The sequence below is a fragment of the Acinonyx jubatus genome, chromosome X, assembly GCF_027475565.1.
Source record: "Acinonyx jubatus isolate Ajub_Pintada_27869175 chromosome X, VMU_Ajub_asm_v1.0, whole genome shotgun sequence".
In the NCBI taxonomy this organism is placed as follows: Eukaryota; Metazoa; Chordata; class Mammalia; order Carnivora; family Felidae; genus Acinonyx; species Acinonyx jubatus.
This window is the reverse complement of record NC_069389.1, coordinates 15,557,040-15,584,006: the sequence shown is the minus strand read 5'-3', so window position 1 is coordinate 15,584,006 and position 26,967 is coordinate 15,557,040. Positions and strand designations below refer to the sequence as shown.

At 43.4% G+C, this 26,967-nt stretch overlaps 1 protein-coding gene across 9 annotated transcripts in view; it reads left to right on the top strand.

Moving 5' to 3' along the window:
- The window catches only part of SH3KBP1 (SH3 domain containing kinase binding protein 1), a 331,711-nt gene that overhangs the window by 217,607 nt on the left and 87,137 nt on the right, over positions 1 to 26,967 (top strand). For all 9 annotated transcript variants that reach the window (XM_027054604.2, XM_027054606.2, XM_027054603.2 and 6 more), the window contains 2 exons: positions 13,131 to 13,206; positions 26,744 to 26,838. In XM_027054604.2, coding sequence (XP_026910405.1) covers positions 13,131 to 13,206; positions 26,744 to 26,838 — 171 coding nt within the window. The remainder of the gene's footprint in view (positions 1 to 13,130; positions 13,207 to 26,743; positions 26,839 to 26,967) is intronic.

Below are 26,967 nucleotides of genomic sequence, written 5' to 3'. Positions count from 1 at the left end.
TTTACTTTCAGCCTTTCTTGCCATACATTTTTAACCGGTTGAGATCATACCACACACATAATTTTCTTCACACACATACTTGTGCATCTTTTCCACTTAGCCTTATATAAAATTTCCCATGTCATTACAAACTTAGTGAAAATTACAAACTTCGTGAAACATTACAAACTTCGTGAAACATGTCTCTAAAAAAGGCTGTGGAGTGTTTAGTTGTAAGGCTCTAGGTACCTCGAGGATGTGGGAGAACTGGAATTTGGTGGTTGCATTGACTCCTGTCAACATTATGTGTGAATCCATATTATATTATATTATATTATAGCTGAAAACGTAGCAGCTTCTTGAAAACATACAAAAAAAAACCAACGTAAGAAAGCAGTGTTGGCTTGTGGGCTGGGTCGTGGTGGGCACTCCACAAAGGTTTGTGGAATTTGATACACTACCTGTTGGACCTGAACAGAATTCCACTTGTCTTCTCCTTGCTGATACTGAATGAAGCTTTTAAGAAAGCAGCCTTTGGCAGGAGGCCTGTCCACTTCCAGGTAGAGGACTGTGACTTCAGCTTTGCACGTCTAAGGGTCTGTCGGTAATTTCTACCGGTGGCTGTAGAAATCTGTACCACATGAGTTTATGGTCTCATTTGGCCCATGTTTCTTAACTGCCTCGGGAGGGGTATCTGTTTGGCCTAACGATTTAGGATTTCTTCATCTCTTATTGAATGGATGCCAAGCTTTGTAAAAGATGGCTCGGAGTGATTTTCTATGGTGGTGTGTTTGCTCCTAAGGCTCCAAATTCTCAATAAAAGGCTTTCTGTTCTCTGACAACAGGCCATTTTTCCCAGACACACGCCTTGTTTTTCCATCGTTAACAGTAGATAACAGTTTGGATGCAGCCAGAAGCAGTTGGCACGGGCCTGTATTTGAGGGGCTTCTGGAACAGTCTTCCGGCCACTCACTGCAGGGCGCCACCTTAACTGAAGCTTTATTGACCTGAAAGCTCTGTGGGTTGTCGGCTCTGGCCTTAGTTGTTTCTCCGAGTTTCTTTGTGTTGTCTGCTTTTCCTCCCAGGCGGTGACTCTATGGTGATTGCTATTGCTTTTCTTCCTTGCTCATTTTTCAGAATTATCGCTTTGCTCCAAGCTCGTCTTGCTGCGTGACCATCTTGTAAAAGTCGCTTCATGCTCTCCATTCCCCAAGCAAAGGAATGGGGCAGTTTAACCTGCCGTTTTGAAAAGCTGCCGTAATCAAAACAGTCATTCTTTGTAACTGGATTCATAAAGAAGCATTATAGTGATCGATTTTTTTTATTCAGTAAAATTCAACAACGGCAGTAATGGCTAAGTACTTCATATGCATTTTTTCCTTGTAATCCTAGAAAATCTATAAGCTACACGTTATCATCTCCATTTCAGACAAGGAGACAGAGGTATAGAGACGTGGAGTGACCTGCCCAAGATCGCATAGTCTTTGCTCTTAGAGAGGAACCCTACTTAATACTAATTCGCTCCTCTTGCCAGATGCTATCATGAAAGCGGTGGTGGGGGGGGGGGGCAGCTTTACTTGTTCCGTTCTTCTGTCACCAGCACCTAGAAAACACATTGTACATAGAACTTTCTCCATAGATCTAAATATTTTTGATGAATGTTGAATTTATGGTCGACTGGAGGAAACTCTGAGTGTTTAGTGTCTCCAATGAATACACAGATTAGCAGGACACAGCTCTCGCCCCCCCCCCTTACGTTCTAGTCAGTTAAACAGACACAGACATAAGTAGCCATAAATACAAAGCAGAGAGCATAGTCAGTGCTGTTCACGAGACTCCAAGCAACCACAGTAGGACCGTGGAGAGGGTGAGAAAGTTCCAGTGGTTGACATGTAGGATGTTTTCATGGACGGCACAGATTTTGTGTTCACTCCTCATTGACGAATGAGCATGTTGTAGTCATTAATACCTAGAATGCCCTGAGATTAATTTGATCTCTCTTTGAGGATCTCCGTTGTTGAAGCGCCTCAGGGTGCCCTTTCTAAGAATTTCACTCTCTGTCTAGAAGATATAACCAGTGTGTACCTGACCTCTGGGTATATTTAGGAAGTTCCTGTTTTGAATAAGTATGTGATGTGAACTTGTTCTTTGCAGTGAAAGAAAATGTAAAGCGAGTGTGATTGAGTCTTAAAGTTTTGATGCAGTTTTCTCTTCCCTTCTTCTATGAAATCGGGGAGACCGGATGATTTTTTTAAAAAAGGAGTAAGTGTTGTTCTTTGGGAGTCTGGAGCAGGCAATGAAAGTGAAGAATGAGTCCTGCAGCATTAAAGTCAGAGCTGTATAGCAGGAGCCAGATTGAGAGATCATCTCGATGGAAGGAGTGTTTCCTGTAAGACTGAAATGAGCTTCTGGACAAAGATGAGTTTGTTCTCCAGCTCACCTTGTTTGATGCTGTCTGCACCCCTGATTATTTTATGGTTAAATATTAAGTATCAGGATAGGATACCAGAGGGTCATGAGCAGTTTCTTGCCTTTCTAGTTAACATTCATACTTAGAGAGAGGCTTGTAGGGAAAGAGAGGTATACTCTTAGCCTTTTAAGAAGTTGTGACAAAACATACCTAATATAAAATTTACCATTTTAATAATTTGTGAGTGCACACTTCCGTGACAGTAAGTCCATTTACGTTGTTGTGCAGCCGTCACCACTGTCTCCAGAAATCGCTTCACCCTGCAGAACTGAAACTCTGTCCCCCATAAACACTAACTCCACATTCCCCCTCCCCTCAGCCCTTGAAAACAACCCTTCTGCTTTCTGTCTCCATGAATCTGACTACTCTAGGTGCTTCGTGTGAGTGGAATCATACAGTATCTGTCTTTCTGTGACAGGCTTATTTCACTTAGTGTAATGTTTTCAAGGTCCGTCCATGTTGTACCATGTTTCAAGATTTCCTTCTTTTTGAAGGCTAACTGATATTCCATTGTATGCCCTAGCCTTATAAATAGCAGTTTGATTGAAAACAAAACAATAAAACATCGCTCCAAATATTACCTCCTCTGTGACTGAAACAATTTCATTTCCCTTTCTTGCTCTGAAGGACATAAAATCTTCTCTGGAAATTTCTTTTGGGGAAACAAATTTCCCACTTTCATCTCTAGCAAAGACGTTTTGGGAGACTTAGTTGGCTCAACTATTTACTTTATACTTGTCAGATTAGAAAGATGCTTTTTCATTTGTGTCAAGAACTTCTTAGGTATCTCTGTTTTTTAAAAAAAAATTTTCATTTTTGGGGGCACCTAGGTGGTTCAGTTGGTTAAGCGTCCGACTTTGGCTCAGGTCATGATCTTGCAGTTCATGAGTTTGGGCCCTGCACCAGGCTCTGTGCTGACAGCTTGGAGCCTGGAGCCTGCTTCTGATTCTGTGTCTCCCTCTCTATCTCTGCCCCTCCCCTTCTTGTACTCTGTCTCTCTTTCTTTCTTTCTTTCTTTCTTTCTTTCTTTCTTTCTTTCTCTCTCTCTCTCTCTCTCAAAAATAAATAAAACATTAAAAAAATCTTTTTTTCATATTTTCATTTTCAAATGGTAGATTGATTGGTGTTTTAACAGTAAGCTGACTGTTCACAGCTATCACAGGCCTACTTTTTCTACAAAACGTCACCACGCCAGCCTCAGAGCACTGAGAACACATTCACTGTGATTCTTCACATTAGGATAGATTCTCTGAAATGCATCCCCGAGTCTCTGTGTTGGGCCTGTTTTGCCTCTTGTAATCAGGATCTGAACTTAATGTTGTTCTTGGCATGTCATTGGCACTCTGTACCCACATAGAATGCATATATGTAGACTTAAGGACGTAACAGAGCTTGGGTTTTGTCCATGTATATCCAAACCAGTTCACGATCACCGATTTCTCCCTGTGGTGACCATGGAGTAGAGAGAGGTAGGTGGTCTAAATACTTCTCGAACCTCTCTTTTACACTTTCACCCTCACTGCCTCAGTTGGATCACTCCATCATCCTCCTCTTCACCTCCTTGACTTGTGCATGTCTTTCCTTTCTTCTTCATTCCTCCCAATGCCACTGGATCATTGGTCTTAAAGTCAGTAATTTGACCACACCACACCTCTGCTTGCTGCTGGTTGCCTTTAAGATAATGCGCAAACTTAGCATGGGCCCCAACTTACCTTGCTGGCCTCCTGACCCAGGAAGCTCTCCCTTCCTCCACCCGTGACTGCACTGCCCCCTTCCCCACAAACATTCTCGCCTACGCTCCTGCTTTTCTTCAGGTAGAATACCCTTTCCATCATTCTCTACCCAGCAAGTTTCTGCTCACTCTTCAGAAGTTGCCTCATGCTTCATCGTTGCTGTGAGTCTTATTTTCCAATGTGGAACTATTAATAGCTCCTGTTTTCTCTTCTCTACACCTTTGTTGTAGTGTTTATCTCTTTGTACTATGATGCTCTGTTAATGAGTCCGAGACGGACTGTTAAATTTTGAACTCAGTAAAGATCCAGGACTCTGCCCATCCCATCTTTGTTAACCTAGCCTGCGGCATAGATCATGGCTCATGGTAGTTCTGGAAAAGAGTGCTGAAGGAAGGAAGGAAGGAAGGAAGGAAGGAAGGAAGGAAGGAAGGGGGCAGGCCAACTTTCTATATTTCTGAGGTATAAAGGAAAACTACTAAGTGTGGTTTTGCCCTCAAGTATGCCATAAAACTGCCGTGATCCATCGTGGGCTGCATGTCAGTAGAAACATTACTGAAACCTTGATTTAGCCAGTTGGACTTCCCTTGAACCTTAAAAGTGAGATGGGATTCAAATACACTGGGGGAGGAGGTGCTATCCCCGGCAAGGGAAATAGCCTAGACTATGTTATGATTAAATAAATCAAAATATTTTAAATCCGGAGAGCATCTTTGTATGTTAATTGAATTCATACAGCTACTTTATAGAAAAATTAGGACTCGGTCCACAAAAGTACAGCAAGTGTCATGTGAAAGCCCTGGATGAACAACACTCAGACCAGGCCCATGGTATTTACTCCTGCCATCACATCCTTCTGTCTCCTTTAACCATACTCTTTAAATTCTCCAGATGCATCTAAAAAGGGAGCATTGTTAAGCAAAAGATAAAAGTAATCCTCTAGTAGAAAGAAGGGTTATGTTTTCCTTTTATCTGTCATAGCGGTGGAAAATAGTCTTTTAGGGCATAATGGCAAATTGTATTTTGTCAAAGTGGTATATGAAATGGAAATTTACTTTGGCCTGTTCATCCTCTGTGAAAAAGATGATCTTACAACAAAATAGGATGCAGGCTTCTCTCTTGGGCACAGTGGAGGTAAAATATAAGCAGTATTTTCATATACCGTCAGATGTTTGGAGAGCTCCCTTCTATGATTTTAATGTTGTCTGAATGTACATTCTCCACCTCATTGAGCACTTAAGTAGGTTTTGATTCGTTCTTCAACACTGCATTTCCCCAGCATGAGTGAAGCCCCTACTAAACATTCAATAAGTTATTTTGTTTTGACAAAGAGAAAATCCTACCTGTGAATGTGTTCTATGGATCTTGCCAGTCTTTTTAGGGCATGGTCTCTAGAGCTATTGAAAATGCAAACAAATGACCCAAATGAGCAAATCTTGGCAGAAGATAAAGTGCATGATAAATGGTAGAATTGGCTCCAGTTCTCAGATACATCTTTCGACTGATACACACAAATGCACACATGTGTCTCAGGAAGAGAGAGAAATATACTAACGTAAAGCAGACTCCATATATACATGTTCAGTAGAATGATAGATACTAAAGTTTTTATTGTACAGATTGAAAGAGTAAAGCCTGGAAGGCCTAATGGAGGCATCAAAGATGGGCATCCGTGTTTTATATTCAGAAAAAGGTTGCTAATAGTCTTAAGAGTACAGGGAAAGGTACCAGCCACTGAGAGATATGGCAGGTTGCAGCAATTGGAAGTAAATGTCTTCAGGGCTTTGGGACTTTGTGTGAACAGCCATTAAGAAGCAGTATATATTCAGAGTGTTTTAAGGGAGATAGTAAGGGGTGATAGTGGAGGTTGACTAAAAGTTGAGTCTCATGGGAGATCAGAGGCAGTAGCCTGAATTGGGGGATAGGATCCTTGTCTAGAAAACTAGTGAAATGGTCTCTGTGATAGTAACAGGGCTCTAGGCTGGGGTCAGAGAAGAAGGGGCAAATCTGAAAACAGAGCTTTGGTGGTGGATTTGACAGGAGAACATGCAGTAAGAGGGTAATCAAGGGTGGATTCCAAGTTGTGAGTCTAGGAAACAAAGAGGATGAGCCAGGGGACTTCAGGAAGTAGAGGCAGTGATGTTCATCCAGCTCTTCCATACACTACTCATTCTTGTGATGTGTTCATAAGTAGCACAAGAAGTACTGGTTGAGCTTAGAAGACACTTAGATAATGCTAAGGTTAAACGGTAACTACAGGACTTCTCAGAGCTTTTAATTTGCTATTATGCAAGGATTAGATCAAGTGTTCTATGTTTTCCATATTTACCAGATTGTGGGATTCGGTGTTTTGGCACTTGCTAGTTGGTACGACATCTTGGGAGCATACTTTGGAAAATGATTTCAGCACAAGAGAATGGGGTGTGTGTGTGTGTGTGTGTGTGTGTGCACGCGCGCGTGCACGTGCGTGGGTGCACATGTATGTACACATACCTGGATGATAATGAATCCTCCACATGAGGGTTTTTTGATCATAATAGGTAGGAACTTGAGAGAACGCGAGGGAACAGGCTAGGATGAAGAGTTGGAAGTCACAGGCAGTGAGCTGTCTACCAGGAACATGGCTGAGATTGGATTCTTCTTTATGGTGACCAGTAATTAATAGGAGGTTGGGGGTGTGTGCTTGGGAACAAGAGAGTAAGCCAGGGGCAACAGAGGTCTAGGAAATAATCCTGGAAAATATGCTGTCACCAGAGATTATGCTGCAAAGAGCTGATACAGGACAGTGACAAACAGTGGGCCCTCCTAGTCTCGTTTGTCAAGAAGGAACTCTCCACTCATTCACCAGTTGTCTTGGGAGGTTGTTAATGCTAGGGTAACGCATGCGTCTGTGGCATCCTCAAACTCCCTGCTCTGTTCAACGCTTACTAACCCTTTACTTTGTAGAGAGAATAATTTACATCTAGGTCCTGCTCTCAAGGAGGCCACTATTTCTGAAGAGAAAAGGAGAGAAAAGCAGTTAAACTTTCTAAGCGTAATACAGCTAACAAATGCTTCTAAAGGAGCTATGGATCTGACCGGGTCTTTGACCATGATTGGGCAAAGAGGTTTAATGTAATTTGAACTTTTGCTAACTTTTCAAGACAACTGGGGAAATAAACATTATATGGGTAACCATAAGTCTGAAGCCCAATTTTAAAATCAGGAGATTACTTAAGAAGTTTTTTTCTTATAGCGGTGTTTAAAAATAGACTGAAGCATGCCTCTCGGAGATGTCAGAAATGACACAGTGGTATCTGAGGTGTTTTAAAGATGACCTCTGACCCTAGAATGGAGCTACAAATATATTTTTTCTTTTACTGGACCATGTATTTTATCTTTAGAATTTTGAGTTGTATTTTATTCCAGCATATGTCCTGTTGGTATCAAATAGTTTAAGCTGAGCCAGCCAAAGGCGGACGAATTGACAGTTGCTAATGTAAATTTCCCAGCGAGTAGAAAAGGCTCCCATTAGAAGCTCACAGGCCCCCATTGTGAGGACGCTCCTTTGTGCTTGTTCTCTTCTGGCTCTGACATGAGCTGGCTCACAGGGCTTAGGCTCTGCTCCTACCGTTCTCTGCTGAGCACCAAGCAGACTTTTCCTGATACCATCAATTAGAGGTGTTCATGAAAGGAATGTGTAAAAATAAATATTAAAAGTTGACAGTGAGTTTTAATAGTTTGTGTATCTTTCTGAGTTACGATGGTAAATGAAAGCTAAAAGGTTGTGGATAGGGTTATATATAGATCCTGTTTCTCTTTTCTCCTGTCACTATCTCCCATAGCCTATACCTCTCCGTATCTTGTATATGACTCACATTTGGGAGAACCATGCCAAATGGTTGGACACTCGTCAACACACTACTCTGGAGAACCCAATGAATTGCTGTTTCGGTGTTGGTGATAATGTGAAACATCCTTTTCGTCTGCTTCCCTGCCTCACGTTGAGCAGGCACTTAATAAATCTGTGCTGAGCATAAAGGGAAGGAGTAGCGTTAAACACGAAGGTAGTAAAAGGAATGCCTTGAAAGAACCATCTTTTATCTTGTATTTTACCAGCTGTTTGAAAAGTCATCTCTTGTGTTTGGCTTTATGTGAACACTTGAGTAATGTCTACATATAGCTTCTCAGAAAATCACCCTCTTCTGGAATAGGTATCCGAAAGCCTGGTCTACCAGCAGAGAGACTTCACTGATTGAATATAGGGCTCTCTCTCTCTCTCTTTCCTCCCTACCCACTGAACCTGATTGCCTCTGTGATTAAGAGTTATGCGTAGTATTCTGAGAGGAGACTTTCAGAGATGGGACTTAAACTTCCTTCTCCTTAGCATTGTCCTATAATTAGAAAATTTTATACATTCAAAGGAGTTTGCATCTGAATTAGAATGAAGTCACAGGGGTGACTTGGTTTGAGCAGGACCCTGGTCTCACGCTCCAGCGGTCACAAAGAGAAACAGATCTATTAGTCATTAGGGAACTGGATTCTACTGGGCTCACATCCAGGGATTGTCTTTCCTACAAGCGTTAGTTTCTTCATTTTGGCACAGAAGAGGGGAAAAAAATTACTTGTTCCAGTAACTGAAATCATATGGGGGTTATCTTTCTTGATGCTGTATTACTAGATCTTGTAGAGCTAGGAATATATATGATCGCTCCTACTTACTACACACAAAATCGCCCAGAAACTTTATGTAGGGTTCTGTCGAGAAAGCTAGTAGGAGAAAGGCTTCTGGTCTTAAATATTCGAAGGAATGCTTTTTTTAATTGTTTATTTTTAAAAGTCATTTTTTTAAATGGACATTAGGATGTGGTAGGAGAGGCAAAAGTTGATGGCAGCCTGGTGATTACTGTTTGTTGAAGTAGATCAATAGCAATAGTAGCTCATTGTCGGTGGCAACCAATAGTTGTCGATTTGTAGAGCTTTCACCTTTATGCAGCCATCCATATGTACATGTCTTCCGAGACCAAGCAGTGGCTTCCGAGCTGGGGGGCAAGCAGAGCAGAGTAGCACAGATGTGGCTACTAAGAGGTCTTTAGACCACAGCACGGAGAAGAGGAAGCGCTCAGCTGTTCCTTCACAAGGCAGATGATAAAATGGGCCTGTTCGCACATCTCTTAGGAGTGAAAGAGCCAGGTCCTGAGCTGAGTCCACACAGCCCCCAAGTGTATGGCCGGTGCTTGTCCTGAATAAGCCGTCTTCTTAGGGCACCCAGAGGGCAAGATCTTGGAACCCTGCCGAGGAAGCAAGGAATGGAGATGCTGAATCCTCTTCCACAGCTGCTATAAGCCTAACGTCCTTTGTCACTGCCTTAAAGTGGATGAGAGACGTCTGGATGTGATTCCCTGATTTTTCTGTCTCCTTAGGCCTGGCCTTCAATTATATCTGACCTATGTGTGTACTGGAGCTAGGTATTGCCCTTTAAAGTTTTTTTTAAATGTTTATTTATTTTGAAGGGGAGGGAGGGAGAGAGAGAGAGAGAGAGAGAGAGAGAGAGAGAGAGAGAGAATCTCAAGCAGGCTCCACATTCAGCGTGGAGCCCAACTCAGGGCTCGATCTCAGGACTGTGAGATCATGACCTGAGCCAAAATCTAGAGTTGGACACTTAACTGACTCAGCCACCCAGGCGCCCCTAGGCATTGCCCTTTGAAAGTTCGGGTTCTGTTCACTTTTAGCCCACTGGACCAAAGATGTTTTCAGAGGTGTAGGGGAAGCTGAAAGCCAGGTGGGAAAGCAGTAATTCATTACTCCTTGTCTTTGTTGTTGGATTTAGAGGAAGGGCGGAGGACAGAGGTTCTCAAAGGGGGCGTTTAGAAAGGTGTAGGGCGTTTGGGGTGGATGCATTGACGGAGGAGCACTGCAGGCTATTAGTGGGCAGGAGCAAAGGTCACCTAATGTCCTTTAGTGTGAGACAGTCTCCTACAATGAAGCGATGTCCCACCTAACATGCCCATAGAGGGAAACACTGTGGAGGAGCAGCAGGACGTGGCTCTCTCTGGAGGTCACTACATTCATGCAGATCTGCCCACTTGACCTTCATGGTAGTATGAGACTAGGTATGGTCTTCCGTTGTTGGTACAAAACCATCTTTCCGTCCATTCGTCCATCTGTCCCATCCATCCTTTCAGGGCTTCTTTGGTGAAGAATCCCATGGCCACCTATGTCCCCATTCTTTCCCCTCAGTGACATTGTCACCCTGTTGGCTCTCCTAAACTCTCATTCCTCTCTGCACTGACTGATTTAGTAGGAATGACCAATTGTTATGCCAGCTGAGAATAGAGAAGGTAGAAGGCAACAAAGCCTTCTGGAAAGAGAGAGAGAAGAGGAAGAAGAGTGAAAAAGACAGCTTATGATTTATAAAGATATGAGAATAGGCACCTGAGTTGTTAATCCTTGAAAGGTATTTGGCTAGTGCTAATGGAATCCCTCCTACCTCTGGGTCAGTGCTTCTCAATCTCGAGTGTGCATCAGCGTCCCCTGGAGGGTGTGTTCAGACAGAGACTACCAGGAACCATCCCCAGAGTTTCTGATTGAGAAAGCTTGGGGTGGGGCCCGGGAATTTGCTTTACTAACAAGTTCCCGGTGATACCCGTGCCACTTGCCTGGGAACCATACTTCTCTAGCTCTTAGAGAAGAGAGCAACTCCTGAATACTTCCCATTTCTGGGACGCTTGGGAGACCAAGCTGAGAGGGGAGGATCTTGACTTACTCTTGACCTCCAATCATGGCCCAAGAGGAAGGAAGGAGGAGCTAATAAGCCCAGCACCCCTGGAAGGTGAGTGCATTTTCAGCCACACCATCACCCCTGTTGCTGGGATCCATGCAAAGGCCAGCGTGCTGTATTTTCTGAAATAGCAAGAAAACAGAACAAAGTAAGCTGTTCTTTACGTGTTTTTCTGTATAGAAGTAAGTGTATTTAACCGGTGGATCTTCTTGATGTCTGTTAGCTTGCACTGTCCTGTAAACCAGGGCATCAGGGACCACGGGCAGTGCTTCCTTTTGTTACTAAATAAGGGGGAGTTGTCCGAGCATACAACCTATGAAGGTCTCTAAAGGAAGGCACCTGGTTTAACGCCCAAACCACTGGAAGCTTCATTTTTTTTCCCAGAAAGGAACCCAAGTCAGGATTGAGCATAGCGTTTCCTTCTGCATATTCCTGATTTCTTCTCTCCACTGTCAGTGAAAACTGACGTGCCAGTGGTTTTTCTTTTCTTCTTCCTAATGAGTTAATGATAGTGATACTTTAGTCTGGTCCGAAAGGGAAAAACAGAGATTGATGGCGATGCTGTTGGAAGTGTGAACAGGAATGTGAATGACACTTGGACAGTGCCTACTTTTCCTGTCAATTCCTGGTTTTTGAAAATAATTCTAAGAACGGTTTCTCATCAAATTTGACCTTATGGCCGAATAACAACACACTTTTTTCCTCCTTGATGTTTCCTTGGAATCACAAAATAGTATTAGTTTGAGTACTTAGCAGCAGTGGAGGGGTGGCATAATATTTTGGATTTCATTTTTTATCCAATTTAGAAAGCCCTGTGGCACTAAATAAAAATGTCACCGTGTAAAATGTAAAAGCTTTCTGTCACAAATGTTTTTAAAAATTCATAAAGGGCTGAGGATTTGATTTATCTTTTCCTCTTTCTGTGATTTATTCATATTTAATGTTAGTTTCAACATTTGAAGCATCAAGGACTTTTTCAAATTAAAAACTGTGGTGAATCAGTCTTATTTGAAGAAACATTCCGCCATGCCAGTTCATTCCTGTTCACGTGTTCAAGGTGCAGCTATGTTTGGCTTTCCCACTGGCTGGAATTCTCGCTAGGGAAACCCTTCGTTGTTGGGGAGGTTGAATTGCCCCAGCTACTTGATGTTGACAGCCATTTCCCAGGTATCAATAGACCATTTCCTCGGGCATTAATCATTATCACACAAATGTGGTGGCAAAGGAGAAGAGTGGGAAGGGACCTTGCCTTTGGAAGCAGCATTTTGTTTACTGTCTGTTTTTTCATTTTTGGTGCCTTTGAGCCTCTGAGTCACTTGTGTTTTCAGAAACATCTTTAGTCAGTGACAGTATCAGTCTTTTCTATGGATGGTTTATTAATAATGAATGATAATAGAATTAGCCTGGAACGAAGGGAAGAAAATGAACTCCACACAAACTCATCATTTTTTTTTTTTTTTTTTTTACTAGTAAATAGACACCTAGGGTCTGTGGCACAGGCCTTTCTTAAAGCCCTGGAAGGTTAAAAGGCTGGAAGGAAGAGCACTGCGGGCTCCCCTCGTTCCACTTTTAGGGCAGATAGACCTGTGGTAGAGGACGTGGGTGTGTTCGCTCCCACCCCACGAGGCACCGTGCATTTTCCACGGCTGGGGCATGTCATAAGGCACACCTGCCCTGGACATTCTTGCTTCTGCCTGTCCTTCCACCTGCCTATCCACTTGTCCTTCTGGCCCTCCCTCCCTTTATCCTTCCCGTCTTTCTGTCTTTTTATCCTTTTCTTCTTACTATCATTCTTCCACTCTGCACACACTCTTGAGCGCCTCCTCTGGGCCAGGTGCTGTGCCTCCACGGATATAGTCAGCTTCTCATCAAGTGAGGGGAAAGGTATCTGTCTACTTTGCTGAAAATCATCAGCCTTTTAGTAAGAGCGTCAAGGAAGAATGGGAATAAAAGGTTTGGAGCGCCTACAAGGATGAAACCCTTCCTCCCTGGTTCTCTCACGTGCTTGTTATGCTTGTTATTGAGGCTCTGACCTGTCAAAGAATGGCAGGCCCTGCTCGGAGCAGCCACGCCTCGAGGGTGTGGTTTTGAGAAGCAGTTGTGAACAGTTTGTCATCCTGAACTTGATTTTCTTTCTTTGCTTAATGGAGAGAATCATCTAGTTAAGTAAAATGATCTCTTTCCTCCTCAGACAATTGGAAAGAAGTTACCTCCAACGACGGCAACTCCAGACTCGTCAAAACCAGAAATGGACGGCAGGACAAAGAGTGAGTTTCCTTATTTATCCATATTTTACATTTGGAAGCAGTTAAGGGTTTTTCAGTCATGGACATGCTTTTGAAAAATCCTCACATAATCCTAATGGCTGTTTAACTTTTTAAATTAAGTCTTTTAAATTTCAGTATGGTTAACATACAGTGTTATATTAGTTTCAGGTATACAATACCTCGACTCAACAATTCTGTACATTACTCAGGGCCCATCATGATAAGTGTACTCTTTAATCCCCTTCACCTTAATGGCGTTTTAAAATACATCAGAAAGAATATACCCAAATGTGTTCCACTGGGTCCTACCAGTGGGTGGGCACAAGTTAGATTTGGCACTCTTGGGGGGTTTTCTTCTTTGTGGAACGTGGTTCTTTCCTGCCGCCTGTATCAGAGCTGGGGCTTATCCATATATACCCAATCACTTTGCATCATTCAGGAGGCAGAAAGGCTGTAGAGAATGGCAATTCAAGCAGTTGGGGGATTCATAGGCCTTTAAGTCAGGAAGGCCCTACCTTCTAGCCTCAGCACTCAGCCAGCACTCCCAGCCCTTGCCTGCCTGCCTGCCTGCCTGCCAGCCAGCATCCTCAGTGCGTCTCGACTAAAATCTCTCTACATGCAGATGTCTTTCTTCCATTGAGCCACATACGCTCTTCCTGGAATTTTTACCCACGAATTTTAGTCTCTGGGTCTACAATGATATTAGCCCATTTTTCTCCTAAGAGCCCTTTAAGTGTTTGAGGATAGTTGTCTCCCTAACGCCTTCCTAAAGGTCCTATCCCCTGTTCTAGATGGTTGCCAGATAAAATACAGGATGCCCAGTACATTTGCATTTCAGATAAACAGTGAATAATTTTTTGGTTATAAGTATGTCCCCCGTACTCTTTGTTGTTTATCTGAAATGCAAATATACCTGGACATCCTGAATTTGTAGTTGTTAATCTGGCAAGCCTCCAATCCCTTTAGCTATCCTTTCAGTAACTAGGGCATTCTGGACAGGCTCTGGTCAGAAACAATTACTTCAGTTCCTTCTAGGGATTTTATTATTTTTTTTCCAGCTTCAGATTTTCTTATGAGCATCATGTGGACAGACTGCTAATATAGTTTGGAAAGCCAAAGATTGAGAGAACATAAATCACACATATATAATTATGATTAATATAAGAGCAAGCACAGCTTTATCCTTTTAATTGAGAAATAATATACCATTCAAAAGCAAATGAGGGGTACTGCCTTAGACTTAGGAAAATGAATTTGTGGGATTTGCCAAACCAGAAATGGTGGTTTTGATAAACAAGTCCATGGAAGATACGGATGCAGGTGCTGTAGCTCTGCCTTGGTGTGGAAGGTTCAGATGAGGTCTGGTGCCTTCCATGTGGTAATGCTGTTGTCCGACTCCTGGTCATAGGCAGAAAGCCCACTTGTCTAATACTCTAATGCAGGGGTTCTCACACTTGAGTGAGCCCCAGAATCACCTGGAGAGCTGGGCCCCACCCCCCAGGTTGCTGGGCCCCGCCTCCACAATTTCTGAGTCATTAGTCCAGTGAGACCTGGAACTTTGCTTTTCTAAGGAATTCCCAGGTGCTGCTGCTGCGCCTGGTTTAGGGCCCACACTTCCAGAACCACTGTTTGGAACTCATCAATATTCCTCAGGACAACCTGGCCCTGCATTTATTCATGCAGGTTATACACTTTTATGCCAAACCTACCTTTAGGCACTAAAGAATTTTCTTTCTTTCTTTCTTTCTTTTTCTTTCTTTCTTTCTTTCTTTCTCTTTCTTTCTTTCTTTCTTTCTTTCTTTCTTTCTTTCTTTCTCTTTCTTTCTTTCTTTCTTTCCTTCTTTCTTTTTAAATTTAATTTAGAGACAGAGAAAAAGCAGGGGAGAGAGGGGCAGAGGGAGAGAGAGAGAGTCTTAAGCAGGCTCCAAACTCATTGCAGAGCTCAATGGCAGGGCTCGATCCCACAGCCCTTGGATCATGACCTGAGCCAAACTCAAGTTGGATGCTCAGCCAGCTGAGACACCCAGGTGCCTCTAGGCAGGGAAGAATTTTCAAGAATTGAATATTTAAACCATTCTGCAAACATTTCTCTTGTTGGACAGTAGCCTGTCCTTCCTTCATTCAACTGCTTATTCTGTAGTTGCGGCAATTGACAGGTTTCTAAATGATCCCTGTTATTAGCAATGTTGCTTGGACGACCAGAATGGGGAATAGGCAGAAGGAAAAGGGGAAGATACATCAAGCCTCAAAGGTGATGGGAATGTGGTCCCCAGGGTAGGCTATCCTTGTGACATGAGACAACCAGTGGTCTTGACCAACCTGATTTGTGTCTGCAGAAGTAGTAATCTGGGCAACAGAGGTTTTGTTTTAAGGGAAAGACTTTCAATAGAAGTAAAGTCAGAATTCCCTGTAGATGGTGCACCTCTGTCCAGAATAAAAAGGACCTTGGTCCTCCTTGGGTGACTTTGTAGGTTGCTCTTGGGAGGATTCTGAGCAGCAGGGACCCGAGGGTCACTTGTAAGGATGTGGCACATTGGACAGTCTGCAAGGGGTGCTGCAGTGACTAATCCTCAGGTCTTCAGAACTAGCCCTCGGATAAGATCCTGTTCCTGATGCTTTCTTTTCACCCTCTGCCATGTCTGCAGGCAGGAGATTCCAGTCTTTTTGGAAAGATTAGCTGGGCAGGGGTGGGGAGGGTAGCTATGTTTTAGAGCTGGCTAATAGAAATATTATGTGAGTCACATACGTGATTTTACAATTTCTAGCAGCCACATTTTTAAAAAAGAAAGAAGAAACAAGTGACCTTACTAAATTAAATATGTAAATGTATTTTATTTCACTCAGTGTATCCCCAATAGTATCTCTTTAACATGTAACCTGTATAAAATTATCAAATGAGATATTTTTATTCTTTATCTATATGAGTCTTCACAGTCCAGTGTGTCTTTTACATGCACGGCACAGCTCAACTCGGAGCAGCCACAAATCAAGTGCTCAATAGCTACGTGTGCCTAGTGGCCACAGTATTGGACATGGCCGTTTGAGAGTAATTCTGGGATCTAAGATGGGCTTTCTGGGCCTGGGTATTAACACAGATCCGAATACTCAGCTCCTTCAAGCATGTGGGAGGATCTAGGCTCTAGCCCAAGCCTTGTTCCGTCCTATAAGTATCTATTAATTATGTCCATCCACCTGGCTCTCTGGAAGCATCACGGTGGGGGGATGTTTTTTTTTTTAATTAACATTTATTCATTATTGAAAGATAGAGACAGAGCATGAGCAGGGGAGGAACAGAGAGAGGGGGAGACACAGAATCCAAAGCAGGCTCCAGGCTCTGAGCTGTCAGCACAGAGCCCGACGCGGGGCTCGAACTCACAAACTGTGAGATCATGACCTGAGCCGAAGTCGGACACCCAACTGAGCCACCCAGGCACCCCGGGATGGGTTGTTAACAAAGAGTGTTGTTAACAGAGGCTGGGTGGTGTGTTTTTGCCCAAAGTCGGAGGTGTGCATTCTAGGACCAGCTTGTTATTCGCTAGCCGTGTGACCTTGGATGAATAATTTTATTTCTCTGCCTTGCTCTTCATTGTCTGCATTGCCTGTGAAGTCCGAGGGTTGCTCTAGAGACAACCTCTGTGGTCTCTCCCAGCATCTTCATCCTCTGATTAGGTTCCAAAAGCTCAACGATTCAGAGTAAGACATTTCTGCATTCAAAGAACTGAGCAGCCAGAGGGGAGAGACAAAAAGAAGATGGGGACAGTTTAGTAGGAACGTGAGAGGTCATTGGGTATAGGTGTAAGTATGCATGTAAGTGTGCAGGAGGTCAGAAGGAGAATTCTCAGTGTCAGTGAAGGCTTGAAGGATGTTTATTGACAGATGTTTTTCATGGGCCAAAGAAAGAATTTCTGCAGCTAATTTCCCCCACCTGCTTTCTGGCTTTCACTGTAAAGGGCACGTTCTCCCAGGATCTCCACGAGGCACCTAAGTCCACCAAAAAGCCCCTTGCATCGCTTTCAGATTGTGATGTGACTCCTGTGTTCCCTGAGCTTGAGAGTGGGGCGGCCCTCCTTTCTGGTCAGTGGACAGATCTGTAACAAAAACCGCCCAGCAGTAGAGAGGAGAGAAGCCCCTTCCTCACATCTCTGTCCTCGGCAGGCTAACATACAAGCTCCTGTGAGGATTAAGAGTTATGATGATTCAAAAAATGTTCATGTGGATTGGTATTTTCTGGGGGAAAGTGAAACTCCGCTGATTAGGATTTAAACAACTAACATCACCTCCCCTCCCCCCAGTAAAGCTTTCATGATATTGAAACTCATCTGAAATGCATGCTGGGGAACAGATTGCCAGGACTTTCATAACAAGAGAGACACTATCTAAATATTCATAAATGAAGTACCCTGAGATTCCTCCAGCTCACCACATCTGGAATGTCCCTCTTTCTTACTACAGTTGATACAGATTTGTGGCCTTGGTGGGACAGAAAAGTAACCCGGAGAAATGGGCTATTTTGCATCTTTCTGAACAAAGAATTAAAGTCTTAGAGATTCAGAGCACCAGTTGAGCAGGAGGGTTAGGAAAAAGAATGATCCTTGACAAATTGGACAAAGGCAGGTGAGGCTTCTGAATAAATGATGACCGTGGGGCAAAGGCTAAACTTGCCCTGCCTAACCTCTCCTCACTCCATCCCTGGACGCTTGTACCACCTTCCTGGTAGCTTTGTTCATTGACTCACTTCCTGGGAGTTGTCCCCTGTGATGGTGACACATGGTGGCTTGTGGCTATCGTGGGTCCCTCGAGGCAGAGCCTGTGTCTTCTATTCGATAGCCCCACCATATAGCCCAGCAGAGTGTCATAGCCTCACTGGGCACGTGACAAGTGGTAGTTGAGCAAATGGAGACTTATAAATGACTTAAAATTTAAACAGGTTCTGTACTGGACAGAGTCTTGTGAAAGTGGCATAGTAGCCATGAGTCCTCTTTCTGAAGTTCACAGTCACCAGCTGGAAAATGACACTTTGGATCACCTAAGACCCCTGAACTTACTTTGGGTTTCTAGGGATTAGTAGTGGTTGCCAGTGTTCCGTGGGGCTTGACAGACCCGTCGTTCTTTCCAGTCCCTGCTCTAGACCGTTCAGCCCAACAGCACCAAGACAAACCCTTGCCTGACAAAGGTTCAGGCACAGAACCTTATTGGTTCATCGCATTGAGGACACTTGGTAGGAGAACCCGTGTGGCCCTATCACACCAGACAAAAGAAAAGAGAGTGGTTACCAGTTCGGAGGAAGGGGGAATGCGGTGAAATGTAAATGAAGCAGTGTTTTGACAGGTTGCAAGCAACGCAGGGCTGTTAAGGGGTCAGCATCAGGTGTGGACTGCGAGGTGCACCCAGGTCCTACTTCTTTGGGAACCACCGAGTTAAGATAAGTGTGCAGTGCTGTGTTCAGAACTCTACGCGAGGCTCTGCACGTGCGTGGGGGATCGCGGCTGCTTTTCTGTGTCACAGTGACTTTCATTCCTTCGGTCAAGAGTGGAATGTTTCATTCTGACTGATATGATATAGAAGAAGCAAAGTTTCTGGTTGTCTGTGCTTTGAGAGGACAAGCTTTCTCTGGGAGTAAAAAAGCAGTGGTCTTCAGAGAAGGGGTTGTTAGGACCCTTTCCAGCTGCAGCATGTGCTTGGGAGAGATACTATTTCCTGTTGGCTTTGCAGCTGGCTGTGGGACCGCAGCCTGATGGATGGCTAGGCAGCTTCTTACTTTCCATGTCTGAGCTAGTTTTTTGCTTTCTCACCACATGTTTAAGTAGCAGAAAAAGGGGTCGATTCCCTTATGTTGGTTTTTTTCCCGGCCTCACCTGGGAGCTCTTTTATGCTACCTTTCCAGGGAAGGCGTTTTTGCTCACTTGTATCCCCAAAACTCATATTTGGGCACATCCAGTTTGAAACAAGTTTCCTACTCTGCGTTTTGGTGCCTCGCACACTCGATGTGCCTTAGAGTCCCCAGGCTTGGCGTCTCAGGGTTTCCTCAAGTGCTTCCAACACAGACCTTGCTGTCCCGATTCAGAGTGGGGGTCTCCCTGTGAGGGTGCCCGGCCTGCCCGTGCTGCTGAACACCCAGATTTGGAGTACAGCCCTCTTGGAGGATAAAAGCTAACTCCTTTTGTGTTATCCTTGTGGATCTCTTTTCTCCCAAAGACTCGGAGCTTGTCATCTGAGCAGGAGAAAGTGTCGTTGGAGGGGCCGTGATGTGCGCTGTACTAGGGAACAGAAAGGCTTTGCTCATCAGGTTATTTTCCTTTTTTTTTTTTTTTAAATCTTCCTTCTACAGCAAGAGATTAAAAAGTGTCATAATTCACAATAGTGAAATAATTTGAAAGTCAAATTCCCAGCAGCATCCAGGACTAGAGGCGGTCATTGTGATCTGGGGTCGCTGTCCCCTTTTTCATGGAGGCCGGCATTGGGCTGGAGTTCACAACATAGTGACGTACGCCTTAGGTTTTGTCTCCCCGTCTGAATTTAAGTGTAGATCAGGGTTTTTCCACCTTGGCACTATGAACGTTTGGACCAGGCCGCCCTTTGTTGTGAGGCCGGTTCTGTGCCCAGTATTGGATGGTTACCATCTCTAGCCTCCATTACCTCCTTACCACCCCTCCCGCTGCAGTGGCCACAAATGTCTCCAGGCAATGCCGTGTCCCCTGGGGACCAAACCGGCCCTATCTGTGAATGGCTGGTGCAGACTGTGGTAAGCTCTACGAGGGCACTGCTGCCTCTCTGCTGCTAGGTACACAGTGGGCACTTAGTTAACATTTACTGACCAAATGACAAACGTAGTATTCATTCCGGCCCTCCTCACTAGCCCCAGCTCCTCAGACTGACTCAGGACTGGATGTCCCATCTACATCTGTGATCTGGCACGCCCAGCTGTGGCACCACCACCACACTGGCCCTCCCTCCAGGTCCCCACCATTGTTTCGCTTTTGGCTAGCGTTGAATATTTGCTAATACCCATGGCTGGATCAGCGGATCTCACGGCGCGGTCCCTGGCCCAGCAGCATCGGCATCACCTGGGAACCTGTCAAGGATGCAGATCCCCGGGCCTTGCCCAGCCCTGGAGAATCAGGAACCTCGGGGCTTCTGTTTTCACAAGTCTTCCATCTGGCGCCGATGCCCCCTCGTGCGTGAGAACCACTGATGTAGACTGTTCCTTGAGCTTCCCTATTGATGAGAATCACCAGGGTGCTTGTGGGTTGCTCGTTCAACCTCAGACCTGTTGACAGGGACCCCCAGAGAAGGGAATCTGGGAAGGCACAGAAGGAGCAGGTGCCCCACCTGTCACAGGAATGGTTGGGGAAAACTCCCCCCACCCCTGCCAACTCCTACTCCTCTGGTCAAAGTCCTCAAACATTGTACAGAGCCCGGTGCCATTTTACCCCTCTAAGAAGGGAGCCTAAATCCTTCCTTTGGGAAATGATTTCCCATTCATGATGCTCTGGTGCTTTAACCTGAAGACGTCAGTCTTACCTTTCCCTCACTGTTGCCTCGTCAAGAACTCTGTTTACGTGCCTCATTTCCTCTTCTCGGTTATAAGCTCCTTGAGAACCAGGTACCAGTCTCACTTAACTTAGTCTCTTTCCCCCCAGAATGTAACAGAAGTCCATACCCTTACTGCATTTCCAAAATACAAAAAGCTAGAAAACTAAAAGGTTTTATTACTTTGGGGTGATATAAACCTTGTCCTGGACTAATAGGCATTTATGTATAGTCTTTATCCTACTTGGGGTGACAAATCATGCATTTGCTGCAGAATTTTAATGTATTTGATGGTTGGGTGCAGCCCCAGACCCCAGCTGAGGATGTTATCTGTTGTGTGGTATGTGTAATAAATTTCTTTCCAAAAATCTGAAAAATTCCGTCCTCTGGGCTTTTGGGTAAGTGATTATGAACCAGTAGTGCATCAGATATTTGTCACTTTAATGAAAGAACCTTAGATTTTGATGTTGGTGAAAGTAGACAACCCTGGGCTCGATACTTTTGTTCTGGAATCCCAAAGGACAACAGTTATAAGGGTTACCTGGTACTTTCCACCACTGTTGGAAGTTCTAGAAGGCTTTCTACCAGACTCTGTGACACATGGGGTTTTAATCTACGTGACCTAAAATGGAGTCCAGAGAATCATCCTGGATTTAATGTTATTTCCTTGGGGTGTGTGTGTGTGTGTGTGTTATGTACTGCTTGCTGATATGTTTATTCTGTTTGTTCTGCTTTGATTTTTTTTTAAGCTGAGGGCATTTTTTAAGTTGGTTTGTTTTTTATATGAGTAGATTATAAAATCATCTGAAGGGAGTCATGGGCTGTGTGCATGTGAGTTCGATTTCTTAAACAGTCTGTTTTTAATCTTATATAAACTTCTAGAAGTTTAGAGATTGAAATAATGTGGGTTTTTTTGGTGAGGGAGATGTGAATCATGACTGGACTTCTTGGGGAGTTTTAATAGAACAAGTTCCTTAAAATTGGAATTCCAGTCAATAATTACTGTAAGGGATCTTGATTTGGTGTCAGGGTCCTCGAACCTTTTGTACACGACATTTTCTCTGCACCTTTGAATGTGTCTTTTTTTCCTACTTTTGGAAAGAGGAAGTCACTGTTGTTTTTTTTTTTTTAAATCAGATTCTTCAAGGACTCTAAGACAGAAAGGCTTAAGGGGTACCTGTCTGGCTCATTCAGAAGAGCATGCAACTCTTGCTTTCAGGGTTGTGAGATTGGGCCCCACATTGGGTACAGAGATTACTTAAAAATAAATACATAATCATTTTAAAAAAGACAGAAAGCTAAAGAATTGACTTAGGACTTCAGTCTTAGGCTAATTCATTAGCTTTTAAAAAATCTTTCCAAAAAATAGAGACAAATTCATCTCAATCACTGGATAAGTTGTGCCTTTATTTTTTTTATGTGCATGTGTGCATTCATTTCTACTTGATCTTGGACTAATTAAATCCATCTAATTGATGAATAGATGGAAAATGCCTGCCCCCCAAATTAATTTCATTCCCTTCCTCTTCATCTCTGTCTGCTACTCATTTCAAATCTGTAATCTTCCCACGTCCAAAAAGGATTTGGAATTATATTTTTCTTTCAAGATATATCAAATGCCTCCTCCTTTGTAAACTCCCTCCTGAACATAATCATGCCTTCCTCTGCATCACCCCAGCCGTATCCCGTCAGAGTGAGTCTACGCTTATTCACACATTTGTGAATTTGTCATCCTTTACCCTTGCCTTTCCCCAGGCATCAATTTGTCACTTCCTTGCGAGGGTGGGATGGCTGATTGGACTGACTTGCATGTCACAGGCCCAAGAACTGACAATGTCTCTTTCCTGGTGGTGCCTCAATAAGTGTTTGAATTAAAGTAGAGAACGTCTTCATTCCATATGATGTAAAATTAAAATCATAGTCTCAGTTAATCCATTCTTTTTGCTTATACATTTATTTATATCTTAAAACCATTGGTATATCCAAACTAGCAGCATGTTTTTATTTTCCAGTACTGCTGAATTAGGGCCCAAATGCCTCAGTAGTAAAAACAAATTCTTCTTTTCAAATATATCATAATAACTTAAAATGTGAGGCTGTGGTTGCCTTGTTTGATCAGGGATCTTCAGAGCTACAGTGCCTGTGACGAGAGCCGTGACGTGTCAGAGCGGGCTAGAACTCAGGCCCGGTCCAGTGTGATTTTTTGGAGCCTCCAGAGCTTTACTGAGATTATTTTGGGGACCTGGGTGGAAGATGGGCGAGCCCCACTCTCTAATTTAACCAGAGAAACCTTGGTTTCAGTTGTTGTATATTGCAATTTTAGAATAAGTTGAAATTTGCTTAGAGTGTTCGGCTGAAGTTAACCAGATCCTCCTCCCGTCCCTCCTCGGCCAGCCTCTCCTTTTACATCTAAGGACACTGATGTCCAGAGCTATTGCACGGTTGCCTCAGATTTTGTGCTGAGGACAGCCCAGCCGAGATTGAACCTAGTCTTGACTGTCCTGACTCCTGGCCCATAACCCTCACCTCCTGTTTAACTGTCTCTCAAAATTTCCTCCACTTTGTAGGTATCACTAGGGGGTCAAGCAGCATTGAGTGGGAGCTGTGTCTGGTTGTAGGGATACAAAAAAGGGCAAGTGTGATGTTGAAACCTGCTTCATAGCCAGTGGTAGTTGACAGTAGCCACTGGCACCTGTATCTCCTACTTTTATCTAAATTGGTGCTTTCCAAATAATTCTATATCCAGTGCCTCACACACAAAACAGTATACTTGGTGGAAATGTTTTAAAGCTAGGTTATGTCAGAGCTCCTGGGTGGCTCAGTTGGTTGAGTGTCCAGCTTCAGCTCAGGTCATGATCTCACGGTTTGTGAGTTCGAGTCCCACACTGAGCTTACTGCTGTCAGTCTGCCAGCGCAAGGCCCACTTCAGATCCTCTGTCCCCTTCTCTCTCTGCCCTTCCCCCTCTTTGTGCTCGCCCTCGCTCTGTCTCTCTCTCTGTCTCTCAAAATAAATAAAACATTAAAAAATAAAACTGGGTTATGTTGATTGTCGTACAACTATATACATTTATTAAAACCATTCAAACCATACAATTAAAATGGGTGAATTCTATGGCATAAAAATTATATGTCATTAAAGATGTTAAAAAAGAAAGGCAGGGGGATACCTGCCCTCCTTAAATATTAGGGAAACTGGGCGGAAAACAAAATGGCTCCATGAAACATTTTAAAGGCATGCTAGTACTTTCTTATAAATATTTCTTCCTTATGTTGGTTATAAGTCAATTCCACAGTCATTTATTGACCCCCTCTTATGGGCCAGGTCCTGAGGTAGATGAAGGGAAGAGATTGGGGGGTAGAAAGTAACACAGAGGCATAGGAAGAGGCAGATGATAGCCAAGTGTTTCAGAGGAGGTAACTGGAAGTGTCCTCTTTCTTCCACCAAGTTCCTTCATATCAGGGTGCCTTCTGCTATGAGTGATAAATACCTATGCAGCCACAAAGTAGTGGTAACCAACAGAGTTTTATGGAGTCTGGTAATGAGCTATCCAGACAGGCCCCCTGAAGTTGGCTAATTCGACAGACATCTCAACAGTGTCAAGACTCAGACCCCCCTCCTCTGTGATTTTCTTGGCTTTCCTCTCATGGTTGAAATATGACTGCAATAGTGCCAAACGTTGTGCTGTCTTCCAACAAGGATGTCAGTGTTAAAAGCCAAAAGGCAGAGGCAACTATTTTCCTCTCCACTCTTTTTTTTTTTTAATCAGGGAGCAAAATCTAACAGCCTCCCACCTCCCAGTAGAACTCCTCTAGCATCTCATTGGCTAGAAGTAGATCACATGCTCATCCCTAAACGAATCACTGACAAAGGGGAACGAGAGCAACATTTGCCTAGACGTAGCTTACTCATCCCTAAGGCTGTGGGTGGTTCCCCATTTCCTAATGTAATACCTGAAAGCAGCAAGATTATATGAACTGGGAAGGGGATGGGGAATGGGAACTGTGAACCAATGTCTACCACACAGTTAATTAACTTTTTTTTGATGGAAAAGAATAGAAACAATGCTTGTTCTTTTTTCTTTGTTGACCATGAGTGTCTTATCTTTTTTGTAAAATATTTCCATGATTTCGATCTAATGAATTATTCTTCAAGCTGGGACTCTGCAGGCAGTTCTAAAGTAGTGCTGTATTTGTTTCAGTGTTGTAAGTTTTGAGGTTGGATAGTCATATTTCACTAGCACAGTCAGTAGGAAAATTGGCAAAGAGCTATCATTATCCAATTTAAAGATGCTTAACTTTTTCCCTCTTTTTAGAATATTTGGCCAATGCAGAATTTGGGAGGTTTGCTATTACTAATTAAAGAAAGATGGAATGTTGGTAACTATGTGGACCTAGGAATCTTTAGGCAGAGTAGTATTGATGGGATCTAGAACGAGTGCCCCTCAGCACGGCTTAATGAACAAGACACATCGGGGGCCCAGAGTAACGAAGACAGATGGTTTCCAATGCTAGAACAGGGGATGTAACTGATATATTCTGTCCATTGGACAGAAAGCAAAAACATTTGCATAGAAAGTGAGTCCCTCTCTCCCTCTTTCCCTCCCTCCCTCCCTCCCTCCTTCCCTCCCTCCCTCCCTCCCTCTCTCTGCTCTGTTCTCCTGTCAGAAACAACCCTAGACCACAGTGTGTCCGTATTACAGATTTTTTCTTGCCTTTATTTCATACATCACTCTCTTTGATTGATATGGCATTAACCCTAATAAAACCCCCACATTTCAGTCATATAAATCGTACTAGGGACAATATAATTGATATTTGTGTATATAGCTTTAGGTTATGATCTGTTTGCACGAACTGGCCTGATCCTTAGAAAATATCTAAGGTCATTCAAAGCCATTAGGATTGTTGACTTTGCTGCAGAATAATAAATGCCTGTCCCAGTAGATAGTAATTCTCTTGAATTTTTCTTTCTACCTTCTGTCCTAAGTCATTGAACCCAGCTTTCCAAGTCTTAATTTCCTGGCTACCTGACAAATGTTTTTGCTCTCTTCTAAGCTGGTGCTTTTGTGTAAATAGAGATAATTTAACATCAGATAGACTTTCTCTTTTTCTAAGTTTGTTTGTTTGTTTGTTTGTTTATTTATTTATTTATGTGATCTGTGCATCCACTGTGGGGCTCGAATCAAGAGCCACACACTCTTCTGACTGAGCCAGCCAGATGCCCCTAACATCGGATGGACTTTCAAAAGTATATAATTGAGGACATATTTGAACTGATTTTTGGTGGCCTTAGTGTTTTTCTCTCTTTCGTGAGGGCTGGTACATATCCTTGCTGATGAACAGCCACACCTAAATAGGCAGGTTCCCACAGAGACTCCATGGGACATATTTGAACAAGTTTGCCCCCCCCATCACCGACATACACATACCTATAAGGAACATTTAGTCGGTATTCGTTAGCTATTTGTGATTGACACCTATTCACGTACAAATATATTTCTCTGGGGATATATCATAATGCAGTCTTTTTTATTGTTTGGAGTACTGTGTCTGCTTCGTAACATACACAGATACCCTGTTTCCGACTTAGTGATGTGTGGACAAAGGCTCTTAGGGCGGAATTTAAGCTTTTTGTCTTTTAGATTACGTCTGCTTATGCATGCACCCAAAGAGTATATAAAATGGTATGTAAACTAAAGAGTATATAAAATAGATACCTGAGAACGAAGAAACTTCTGCTTTTCTGCCTGAGAGACACAAAACAGTCAGTGCCTTTTTGTGACATCACATGATTTGTGAGGGGGGCAAATGAAGAGAATAAATAATCGTGAGCCCCAAATGAACAACCTTAGGCAGTTTCCTGAGGGTGACCCTTTCTTTATGCAGTGGTTACATCCTGTCTGTTAAGTGTGCTTTTCTCTGAAGTTACTGTGAGAGAGGGCATCTTTTCCTGGACCAGCTGATTAGATAAAGCATTTTAAAGATTGTGTTTTTTTTCTTCTTACAGCCAAGGATTACTGCAAAGTAATATTTCCATATGAGGCCCAGAATGACGATGAGTTGACAATCAAAGAAGGAGATATAGTCACTCTCATCAATAAGGTAAACAAAGGTTCCCTCCTGCCTTTCAAACTGTGAACCGCTTTGAGGTGTTGACTGGACGGTACAAGATGTTGGTTTAGCCCTTGAAACACTTGATTTTCCTTTTGTCCTCTCCTGAGGGAGAATCTT